The following is a 12,652-nucleotide window of genomic DNA, read 5'->3' as shown; positions in this document are numbered from 1 at the left end:
ATTGCCCACTTCCCCAGGGCCCGGCCTACAGCATGTGCTCAATAGAAAAAAATGTGTGGGATAAATGAATAACCATCTCCTGTTCTGTCTGCTTTAATTGTATGATCCAGCGCAGAAAAGCAATTATTCTCTAGCAAACAGAGACGCAAGTGGGTCCTTAACAAGAACGAGGACATCCTTTTCAATATTGTGCTGAGCCAAACAGGTAGGGAGGTTTGAAGGAAGAGTCAAGTGTCTCAAATCATATTAAATTTCCCCAAAGTCTCCACATTTTAAAACCACTAATCTACTCATTGGTCATGCTCTTTCAATATTCCTTACAAAAGGTATGTTCAAATTCCATGTGACATGTACTTTCATCAGTTAATTTTTAATTGAGCCAAATATTAAATGCTCACATTAACCAGACAAAGTGTGTTAGCTGCTGATTTGCAGTGACAGCTTGTGTTATTCTCACACACAGGCCAAGCATGAAATAGAAAACTAATAACCCCTTAAGTGTATTCTCAAAGTATCATTTATGGGAAAGAAGACTACATTCAAAGGAAGCTTGTGCAATGGCTGTCATTTTTTTCCCTGAGCCGCAAGCTGTTACAAAGCAGGGAAGCTCATTTTCTCACGGATACGGACAAGCTCAAGGATCCCACTGTCACTGGATGTATTCATTAAGAAGGAATCTGGCAGCAGCACAGGGGACAGATACTTTGGAGAACAGGCCAATTATCTGGGTGTCCTTTATAATTTGAAGATTCTGAATTCACTCATAGATAAGCCACTTGAAGAGAGTCTGGCAATGGGAATATAATGCACAGATGGCCACTGAAGAAACCAGAGGGAGGAAGGGAGGATGGGGGAGAGAAGAGAATTTGCTTGTGGTTTCATTCATGGGGACAAATCTGTAAGCTGACACATCCCTCCTTTTAAAAAGCCCCTAGAGAAGTATGGTCAAGCTTCATTACAAGTAAACAAATCATACTATCGTTCTCAAACAGATGACAAATGATGAGCAATAATGCTTTGAGTTTGCTTCATGCCAAGGGATGAGGATTCTCAAAATGCAAATTCCACCAGTTCTTAAAACCACAGAAAGGCTGTAATGCTTGCTTCAACCAGAACAGAGAACTTAGCCCAAGGCAGCCAGGCCAGTGGTTTTATCCACGACACCCTTGGTGGTCTTCTTGTTGGTCAATGTCTGGAGAAACCATATCTTAGGTTTTCTGGGAACGTGGAGCTGTACTGACTTCCACCTTCAATTGGCTGCTTGCTTTTCTGGGAGAAGAACGAGGGGGACAATTTATCCTTGTGACTTGTATGCTGTAGCTCTTTTATATCTGAGCTACAACACTTATCAGAAGGAAAAAACCACCTGTTCCATTGTGATGACCACAGACAAGCTCTGGTTTCTTTAATTATAAGGTGATGAATAATCTCAGACGTCAAGACTTTTACAGGCTGGACTGGGCTTGAGATATGAAACATGAGGACTGAGAGTAACTATGCATACATATGTAGATTGCGTGTATGCATTCTTCGTATAAACAGATACAATGTGACAATAGATAGAAGGGTCTACTATTACCAGTAAGGACTAAAAAAGTTGAGTATTTAATATAAAGCAAAATCTAGATTTCTCTTCAGGTATGAATGACAAACTTTTTCAATTCAATGATGAAGGATGAAATCGGAACACTTAATAGGTATTTTTCTTTTCTCATTCTATTAAATATGAATAGATCCGTGGGATGGAACATGTGGAACACACACACACTCTATAATAAGAGCAGTGGAAGAACATTAGTTGGTTAGGATGAGTTGGTTTCCAAAAGTGCCTCTAAAACAATCATTTTATTAATTCATTCATTCATAAACAATCACTGTGTGCAACTACTACCTACTATGCTAGGTGCAGGTTGAATTTAAGAGAAGAAATATTTTATTAAATGAGGAAGTCCCAGTGAAGGAGAACAGCTTGATTGTCTAAGACCTAGAGCCACAAATGGAGGATACTATGAGGATACTGGAACAACACTAGTTTGACTCAAGTTGAATTATTTTTTAAACAGGCAAACTGGTAGTGAGGAGCCAAGCTTAGAATAGGAAAACTCCAAGTTAATCACCTTCACCCAATCCATAGAAGTCTACAAAGGACTTTGGGGAAAGGCAGTGTAGAAACAGCAGTAATAAAAATAGAATCAGTAGTGACAGTAAGGATCACTTCTAGAAATGAAATAAGAAAATGCGAAATCTACATGGTTTTGGGGAAAAGGCATATTGCATTTTAGCCCAGGTTCTCTTGAGCTCCAGATCCTTAAGGCCAACTGCTTACTGGGATTTTCCATTTGGATATCCTATTGGAAGCTCAAGTTGAAAATGTCCAAAATTAATTTCATCACATTTACCCTACAAAATAGTTACTGTTCTTATCTTTCCTTTCTGTCTTAAGGACAGTATCAGTTTTTGAACCAGCTGGGTTTCGAACCTGAGTTCTCTGCTTCTTTTCCTCCCCCATTCCTCACATTCGATCTGTTGTCAGTCCTTTGCTTGCACTTCTGCACTGTCCCACACATCTGTCCTGTCTTTGCCATTCCCCACTCCACCTCTACGGTTCAAACTTCCTGGCTGGTCTCCCACTGTCCAGCCTCAGTCATTGTTGCTCTTCCTCAAGTCCACACATCCCGCTTTGTCTCAGGATCCTTTCAGTATCCTTTTAACCTCTACCAAGTTGAATACAAATCTCTCAAATTAGGACCCAGTCTTATCTCGTGGGAGATCTCTATGCCTCAGTCAAGTCAGACTCTTTACAATTCCCCAATTACGCCTCATACATCCTTGCCTGCTTTGGCTCAGCCAGTCCAGTTGCCTGAAATGCCCTTCTTCCTATCTCCCACCCATTCTTTCCTGCATGAAAGTCCTCCAGAACCCCTTCTACCTGGACCGGATCTCCCCATCCACTAAAGTGTCTCAAGGATTAAAGCAATTTACATACTTATCTTAGTTTCACCACAGCTTGTAAATTCCTTGAAGGCAAAAGTTATCTTACATACTTTTTACTCACACACTTGGCTAGAGCTTTGCACATAGCAGGCACTTAAAAAACTGTTTTTTCAATGAAAACAGTTCCTGCACATGCTATGGGAAATTAACAAGCACTTTATAACTCTTTCCATTTCCATCACTGACCTGGTTACTAGGAACTCAGGGTCAAGTTTTGTGAACAATTGCTGATTTTCCTTTATTAAGATTTCTTCAAATCGTTTTCTTCTTATACCGTCACTTTAATATTTAGTAAGTGGTTCTGCTCTCACTATATTTATAATGTTGTTATCAAATAGCTCAAAACCACCTCTAAAAGTTTTAGTGTCAAAAAAAAAAAAAGAGAGAGGGACAGATTCTGGCAGGAATTTATAAAGGAAATGGCCAGGAGATAGTCCTGAAACTTTCAACTCAGAAGTGCCAACTGGCATCCTTTATGGATTTGCTTTTTTTCCCCCCAAAGAGATAAGAAATCAATATCTAAAGCTGATGATACAATTTGTCACTAATTTTTTTCCTATGCTAATTGTAAGAAGGTAATATATATAGCAAATGGGCACTGAATTAACAGGACTAAGCATTTGTCCCATATTCTCAGAAAATTCTAATGCAGCTGAGTGGAATATTTGACTGCAATTCAGTGTCAGAGTTAATATATAGATATAACATTCTTCGCGTTGTAAAGCAGAAAAAAATCTTAGGATTGGTTCAGAAGAGTTGGGAAAATCAAGAAAAGACAACCAGTAACAGTGATCCCTTGTTTGGTGCTCCAAGTATTAAAATTCGTAAACTCTCCATACTCCTCCGTAGCTTAAGAAAAGACAGCTAAAAACAGAGAAATACAGTAATTGGAACTGTCATAAGAAAGATGTATTGGTCTCAATGGAAAAATCTCCCTTGAAATATTAAAGCTTCACTTGACACAGTGGGTCCTCAGATTGTTTTCAGGACACATAGTTAAGAGGAGAGTGGAGTCGGTCATAAGCTCCTGACTCATTATGTTGAAGCCCCAGAGAGCTGAGGAGCTGATTATTAACTAAAAATGGAATATGGCTCTATCTCTGAAATTCTGAAGGCAAAACAAGGAGCAGAACGGAAACACAAATTTTCCAAATAAAGAGTTTCCCAGGGAAGTACATGCTCCGTGTGCAATGTGGAAGACAGGGACAATCCCTAGTGAACTTTCTCGTAGGATCCTGTCAATCACCCAAGAAAATTACCCAAGTAGCTCTCAGTACGTTGCCACAAATAGCCACACCAGCATGTCAGGGAGATTCCCTTTCTAACACGTTGAAGAAGGCGTTTGGGGAAGTAGTCTTTAGTATAAGCTATTTTAGTTAAATTTAGTTCATCAAAACTTATGTAAGGCTAGAGCATGACCCCCACTAATCTCACTCCGTAGAGATCAGAGCAAGTAAAAATTCTGCCAGCAGATTCCATCTTTTCCCTGCACAGAGTTGGAATTTATGATCTCTGGAGAGAAAGCATCAGATCTGTTGACAGAATTTTTCCTTGCCCTGCTGCCTCTAGCAAAATTAGAGCAGGGGGTAGACTCTAGCTTTGATCAGATCCCATTTCCGCTCCCTCTTGTTGGTATCTAGTGCTCGTTCCTTCAGGTGAATCCTACCCTTCACGTGTTGGAAGGTAAGAAGAAGCTACAACTAGGAGGTCTCCCTGTGGTAGGATGATGGGCAGGTAGGGGACAGTCATGGCGGCTGGGGTGGGGTCCCGATGAGAAAGCCCAAATGGCTTGGGAGAGACAGGAACAATCCTTCCGTCCCCATTCTCAGGAAGGACAGCTGGCTTTATCTTTTGTCTGGCAAGTAAAGAGCAGAGAAATAGTGTTGGCACTATCGAACTGAGCATATATCAGACCCAGGGCAACCTATAAAGATACTTTTAAAAATGAAAACAGCTTTGTTGTAATTTCAAAAGTTTTACAGTCTCCATTTAAAGAAAGAGGACCCGGCATGCGGGAAGTTAGTGGTAAACACCTGCTCTGCAGGAACACAAATGTTACAGCGGACTAGGAATTTCTGTAAATAGCATTTTGGAAGAGAAGCCGCTTAATAAATAGAACAGTACTATAACCTAAAACCAAAACAAAACAAAAGCCTTTTTTAAAATCTCTCCCAAAGGAAGAGCCCCTGTTCTGGTTCAAAATCGACTTGTACTTTTCTGCATATAAAAATGATTTAAGAAAGTTCTTCAAATTAAGCTATTCTAATCAACCTAATCAGAGCCTTGATTGTCTTTGACTTAAAAAGAATTAATGAAATACTTTAAAAACTGAAGACTAGTGTTTATTAAGTCTTCTTAATGTTATAAAGAGTGCTTAATGGGTAACTATTTAACAAGGGAACTCCCCCTGCCTTTCGGTTCTCTTCAGCATTATATCTGTGTTATGGAGCATTTTAAAAATTCTCTACATTTCTTCTCCTATTTAAATCAGGCCTAATGCACACATGAACAGGCATAACAAAAAGAAATAACTTTTTTAGACAAAGATTGTCTAAAATACATGCAAAATAACACCTTCTTTGTTTTTTTTCTTTTTCCCTCTAAATCTGAGAGTCTGGGATCATGCTTATGAGGCTGTGTGGTGACTACGAGTTTACTCAGACACCTACAGCATCAGCCTGTGAGGTCATCCCAGGCAGGGGTAAAGCTTTCTTTCCTGTGCCCCTAACCTAACCCAGGGCCGGGCACACGTAAGACTTGTGATCCTGTCTGTGGAATAACTGTCTCAGTCATTGCAGGATTTTCCTTGGTAATCCCATTTAGATGTCAAACACTAATTTTGTTTGAATCAAACCGAAAGGAATGAAAGAGAAGCTTCAGAGGGGAGTAAATTCACTGAGTGGTCTCCTGTATGTAGCCGGGGGGAAAGGTGACCAGCTTCGAGGTTACTGCTATACCTGAATAAGGTGATATTAGATTACCTTAAAAAGGATTAACAGAACCTTTGAACCTCAAATACAATATATCTCTGGGGGGAAAAAAACCTTTCTACTTGTACTACAAAGACAGTGTTGTTTTTCTAGCACAAATGCACGTCTGCTGAAATACTGCTTTGCTAAACTATTGCTAAGACACGATGAGTGACCTCAGAAATGGGTGTGGGGGTGTGCTGAGTGGGAGAGGCCACTATTAATACACACACAGCCTCCACACACCTGCTTTGTGAGTGGATTTCTCATTCCTCCAAAAAGCTGACTAGGACTGGGAGTAGAGATAAGGAAAAACCGTAACACTTTGGCTCTAAAAAAAAAAGTGTGTGGCTTTCTGTTACCTGATGTGTTATGTGGCCTAATGACATTTAAGAAATCTGAAATGTACCAGTCAATCAAAGATTGCCAGAAAGATCAATCAGTTCTCACTAGAAAGCACAGCTAAATGTAACAGGATGTACAAAAGAAAGCCATGTTTTCAACGGACATTAAATAGCAACAAAAGCCCTGAAACAGAAAAGAGGTCTGAATCAACTATAAAACTCTACAAAGGTCCAGAAATATAATCACTCTACAGCACATGACTGCAAACTCTAGGAGCAATAAAGTCTTTTTTTCCTACAAAATAAATTATTGAAAGGGTCATGTGATTCTTAGCCAGCAGAAAGAAGCCCTTTCCCAAGGAAAGTTCATTATTAAATATATTATTTAAGACTGGATCATCTTCAGGCTATTTTTAATGCTATCATTTTGCTGCCAAAATTGGCCATTAGCATGGGATGCTCAGCCACTAGAAAAATGATGCTTTTTCACGTATTTTGTACACTGGCAAGAGAATGGTATTGCTTTCCAGTTAATCAAATGTTCTGGTGGAGGTGAACTACATACAGAAAAGAGAAACTGTCTGCTGACCAACTAATAACAAAGAAGCTAACCTCTACTGGATGTGGAGAAGTAAGTTCCTGTCTTCCTAAACCACAAAGACCAAAGGACACACACACACAAAAGTTGCACCACCATCTCCTCAACAGAAGGAAGCCAATCTCCTGTTTAAGCCATCTCATTCTTTTAGTAGTCCACATCTCACTCTCTTCTAGGACATGAAGCTGAATGCTGTCACATTTCTCGGTTTGGAGAGTGCTATTAATTTTCACTCACCAGCAACTTGCCCGTCTCTCAACCCTTTACTTGTAAGAGCCCCTTCATCTTGAAGCAGTCTCAGGGCCAGTAAACTTGTTTATAAAATTTAAACTGTGTTACAAAGGGGTGAAATAATAACTAATGGAGCTCTTACAGGAGCTAAATCTCCTGCTTTTAATTGGAGTAGAAAAGAGATCTTACTTTAATGAAGTCAGTGATGCCAATACAAATTGTATAGCATGGAAAACATTCTTGAGAAGACTGAACTTATGATAATTTACCTCCTCTCTCTCTTTCATTCTAATCTGTTTCTTCCAAGGGTCAGATCACTCTGGTGGACATCTGGGAAATAGTCAATATTCTAGGTAAACTATGCACCTGTGAGGCCACTGAAAAGGGACACTGTAGGATCCATCCCAGATCGTCATTCTTCCTAAAAGATGTCCCCAGGAATCCACAATGATGGTAGCCAGCATCTCTAACTTTAATGTGCACATGAACACCTGCAGACTCTGTGAACCAGAGATTCTGACTCAGTAGCTCTGGGGTGTGCCCTGAGATTCTGCATCTCTAAGAAGCTCCCAGGTGATGCCCATGCTGCTGGTCTGTAACCCACACTTCAAGTAGCAGGGTCTTAGATATTTCCTAGAACTGCTGTTATCCTACTGCTATCCCTGGATGCCACACAATGCCTTATTCAGACTTAGGAATAGAAGCACACTCCACCCTACACCCAATTGCTTCTTTAGTCTTTATTTAATTTGTATGTTTCTGGGACCACCTCTCAGATGCCTGTCATTCCACGGCCCTGCTTTCTCCATGTTATGGAACATGGAATGCAAAGTTTTCCTCAGCCTCAGAGGGTTCTGATTTTGCATCAGCAGCAGCAAAGAAAAAAAAGCGACTTCAAGTCTAAAGCCCCCATTAGTATACATTCAGTAAATGAGCTGATCCCCTGAGTCCTGGAAACACTGCAAGTCATTGTCAAATGTCAAAAGAATGTGCAAGCTCTCTTCTGAAACTTTACTATCGTTATCAAGAGTACTTTACACTGTAAGAAGCAACACGTTATTAGAGATGCAGCCCTGACTGATACAAATTTGGAGGAAAATCTGTCTGTATGCCAAATGCCTAAAATAAAACTTTAGATTAATAATGCACATTTGAAATGATAAGTAAATCACTTATAACTCTCAAATATTACCACTTTTATCCCAAAGTGTCCATTTATGATTGCATTTCCTGATATAAACCTTTTTTTGGCCAAATTCCTTTGTTTTCCTGTATAGTCATCAATCTATCTGTTGTTCTGAAAACTACACATTTTACCATCAGCCATTTGTGCTTCTATATGATTTATTTTTTACAATAAGAGGTTTTGTCAAAAAAATGTTATCATGTTCTACAGTATGTCATTGTGGTTTGGCATCATAAAATGCAGCCTCTACATTTATCAACCTCAGATACCTGTTGACCACAAAGATAGGCTCCATTATGAAAACTCTATTTTGAAAGGGGGAAAACGTGAGCCTTCACTTAAAAAGAAAACTCCACTGTATGAGATGTTAATATACCACAACTCAACAACAAAGATCAAGGCTATATCTTAATTTCTATCATAAACATATGTCTCTGTTTCCCATCTTTTTACTGAATTACTTGATAGACGGCAGTTACTACCTTGGGGTTCTTACAACAAGAAAATTTTAAAATATGTTTTTCATAAAAATATGAAAGAGTGAAACTGTTAAATCAGCTTTACTTTGGTCTTTAAATGATCCTTTTGGAGTCTGGAAGTCCCTACCTCTTTGGTAAAAGAAAATAAATTTCTTTTTATCAAGTAGGTGGTAAAAATAAAACCATCTACTTATCCAAACATTTAACAAAAATATTCTTTTCACCCTTTAGTGACTTATTCCAGAATTACTAAGGATCTGATAATATGGATCTCAAAAAACAAACAACTTATAAAGAGTATTTAAATTTTAGAGATTTAAATGGGGGATATTTTAGTTAATTTTACTTTTAAGCATGAACAGTGGCATCAATATTTTGTCATCTTTGGTCAAGTAGAATCAACTGTTCACGTCAGTCATCTACTTTTCTTGGCTTTTTCTCTCTTTGGTCCCTTAACATTAGCACACTTTGTAAACTGTGGTAATGTGCTTCTCGAGATTGAATCCACTTGCAGTCATTTCTAGGTTTTTTGCTTGTATTAGGTCCTATAAAACAATAACATTAGTAATTTCCTATAAAACAATAACATTAGTAATTCTCCCTAGAGACTACAAAAAAAGCACTGAGGTGCATCCTTTTTCAAAGATAATTCTTCAGGTTAAAACAAAAAGTCTAAAAAACCTTCAGACAAGCATTCCTCTTTTACTTTTTCATAAGTCAATAACTTTAGATGTAAGGTGGAGCTATCAATGACAATTTTTCAGTCTTAGGATCTGCACCCCTCCCCCAAAGAAGCACACACGGAAAAGAACTTTACGGAAACGTGATGTTAGCTCTATCCAGCACAGCACAAGAAAAAAAAATCATCTCACAGATGTTCTTCAAAACTCCAGGCACCAATCAATTCACTTGAAGTCAGGGCAATAGAGAATCCACAGCTAAGAATCAATTCTTCTACCGTTTATATAGATACTGTAGATGCAATACTTTTCAGCAAAGGAGACCACCAAATGATGTGGATTCTAGGTGGTGAAAAGTAAAAGATACTAAAGTTCCAGTAAACTTTAAGATCATACACCAGTTACAGAAATAGAACACAAAGTACACATCCAATGCAAATTCTCCCACTGATGAGATCAAGGAAACATCCATAGCCAAATTCTTCAAGACACTCCGTCATGCCCACTGGGAATGTGGCACACACTGTAGGATGGAGCCCGCAGACTTTCAGAAAGTCAACTTACCTCTTCACAAACACACCTAAGTTTTCCAGGGAAAAAGACGCCACTGGGGTCTCCCTCTATGGGTAGATTTTACCAAGTGAGTCAGAAAAGTCATGCCCTTGGTCCTTGGGTAGAGTCTGTTCTTCTAATTGGATGGTTCTCAAATTTTAGGACCGAGAAGAAATCCCCAGGGGAGCTTGTTTAAGATGTGGCTTGCCAGGACCCAACCTGGGGTCTAGTTCATGAGGAGTCCCTGAAATCCCCGCAAGCAACTGAGGCCAGGTAAGTGATGCTGGGCATCCTTGGACCTCCAGTTTGAGAAACTCCGAAGGGATACCATTTACCTAAAAATCCAGTAGGATAGCAAATGCAGGATCTTTGGACCTCAAAGGCCGGCAAGTAAGAAAAACACTTTGGGCGGGAAGAAATGATCACAGGGTTGGCAGGGGAGAGCTTTGTATAGGGGAAGCAACAAACCTGATTTTATTTCATCGGCTCATCAGCGCGCCCTTAGCCCAGGGGCCCACCCACACTCCAACCACCGCATCTCAGACCTGAGATGTCCAGCCCAGACTAACATTCAACCAGACATGCACCTACCCAGCCTCCGTTATCCTGGATCCAGGTGTGCAGGTGCCGGTTCAGGTATTCAGTCATCCACAGGGCGATGTTGTCCACCAGGGGCGACATCTCCCGGTTGACGCTCTCCACACACATGACCCCACCGAACTCAAAGAAGGCCACAATCCTCCCCCAGTTCACCCCATCCCTGAAGAGCTCCTCCACTACCGTGGCAAAGCGTCCCCTCGCGGTGAAAGGCGTCAGGTGCAGCTGGCTGGACATCTCGGCAAAGTCGCGGCGGTAGCGACGGGAGAAGTCATCGCCGGCCTGGCGCAGGGTCAGGTGGACCACAGGTGGCACAGGGCTGAGGGCAGGTCCCGCGGCGCCGGCGGGGGCGGCCGGGGGTAGCAGCGGGGAGGTCCTGGCGGGCGCGGGGGTGCGCCCGGGCTGGGAGGAGAAGATGCCCGGCACGGGGGTGGCCCCCAGGGGCGCGGCGCCCGCGTCTCCGGCATCCCACTCGTAGCCCCTCTGCGACAGCTTATAGTGGATGTACTTCATCACTATCTCCCGGTTATCATACCCTGTTCTCCCAGCGTGCGCCATCCTTGCCCCCGAGGAAAATCAGCCGGGTACCAACAGCACCTCTCGCCCCTGCTCCCGCCCCACAGCCCCGAAAGAAAGAATAGTTATAATCCAGCTATTTTATTGGATGTGCTTTGCATTCTTGGATGAGAGGGTGTCTTCAGTCACGCGGAACACTTGATTCTGGTGTTTCCCTCTTGGCATGAGATGCAGGAAATTTTTATTTAAATTCCTTTCGGATCTTTATTTCATGAGGCACATTATTATTAATTATTGTTAATATCAGTCTACTTCCTCTGTGATGCTGAAAGGTTAAAAAAACACTAATAAGTCAAAATCAGGTGCATTTTTCTTTATACACTGGGTGAAAGCAGAACATACACATTGCAAGTTACACAGCTAAAAAGAATGTATTAAACTGCTTGGAAATTACACTTACTCGAATGCACTTAAAGTTAAAATCTCAAATGTTTCTATTGAAAGTTACATTAAACCAATTTCCTGTGCAAAGAACTTACTTGTATTCTTTAAGGACAGCATGATCCTCTGTCAAGTTTCCTTTTTTGTGAAAACAAAACAAATGCATAAGGCAAAGATTCCACCAATCCTTAGAACTCTCCGGTTATAGCTGCTTTGAAACTTCCAAATGAATCAGGAGTTGAGGAGGGCGTGGGGGGAGCGGTAAAAATTAGGAGAATTTCCAGATTGATTCCCAGACTTCTCCGTCACAGAAATGTCAATCCGTAGGAATCCGAACCGGAGATCTCAAGAGCACGAGAAAAAAAAGGCAGCGGCGGCAGCAGATGAATTACAATTTTCAGTCCAGTATTTGCAGAAGTCCTGTGATTTTCCCCCTCTCGGCCATTTACACGCGCACACACACGCGCGGGCACAGACATGGATCTCTATCCGCGGGACCGTTTCACGCCTCCACCGGAGACAGACAGGGACGGGGAGCCGGTGGCCGAGCCGGGCACGGGGGCGGGAATCCTCTTCCGATTAAACTCCGAACAGCAAATGCATTTTCCGAAAAGCTGCTTGATAAATGAAGGCAGGACGCGCCCGGCCCGCCGGTGCCGAGCGCGAGAAGCCCGCGCTGTGTGTGGTGCGGCGAGGGGTGGGGAGAAGGAGGTGGTGGGGGAGGGCTTTATTTTTTCCCTCTTCCTAAAAAGGATGACTCCTACGAAGTTCTCCCCCCTGGACCCCCTCTTCCGCTGCACCCCACCGGCGCACCCCGCCTCCGGGCTGCGCACCCTTTCTCCTCCTCTAGCTCCTGCGCCGCGGCGCTGGCGGCGGCCGCCTCCCCCGCGCTCCCGCCGCGCACCCGCTCCGGGCGATGACGGCCGCGCCGGCGGGGAGGGCCCGGCGCCCGGCACCTTCGCTGGCAGCGGCGGCGGCGGCTCGGCGGGGAAACCGAGAGCCGCGGGCGCGAGCGCGAGCGCGGCGGGCGGGGAGGGGGGCGGGGAGGAAGGGGGCGGGCGCGGG

The 12,652-nt window shown here is 42.3% G+C and overlaps 1 protein-coding gene across 7 annotated transcripts in view; it reads right to left on the bottom strand.

The window, feature by feature from the left end:
- BCL2 (BCL2 apoptosis regulator) overlaps positions 1–12,536 on the bottom strand; it is a 170,882-nt gene extending 158,346 nt beyond the window's left edge. For 6 of the 7 annotated variants that reach the window (XR_006890117.1, XM_046671650.1, XM_046671653.1 and 3 more), the window contains exons 1-2: positions 11,686–11,827; positions 10,625–11,471 (exon numbers count right to left, since the gene is read on the bottom strand). Coding sequence is in view for 6 of the 7 variants with exons in the window: in XM_046671650.1 (XP_046527606.1) it covers positions 10,625–11,188 (564 nt within the window). In the remaining variant the exon portion in view is untranslated. Of the gene's footprint in view, positions 1–10,624; positions 11,472–11,685 lie in introns of all 7 variants that reach the window. The other variant, XM_046671652.1, reaches the window with a different exon arrangement.
- Positions 12,537–12,652: the final 116 nt, after the last annotated feature.

Source organism: Equus quagga, chromosome 9 (genome assembly GCF_021613505.1).
Source record: "Equus quagga isolate Etosha38 chromosome 9, UCLA_HA_Equagga_1.0, whole genome shotgun sequence".
Taxonomy (NCBI): domain Eukaryota; kingdom Metazoa; phylum Chordata; class Mammalia; order Perissodactyla; family Equidae; genus Equus; species Equus quagga.
Note: the sequence above shows the minus strand (reverse complement) of the source record. Positions and strands in the feature narration are given on the sequence as shown.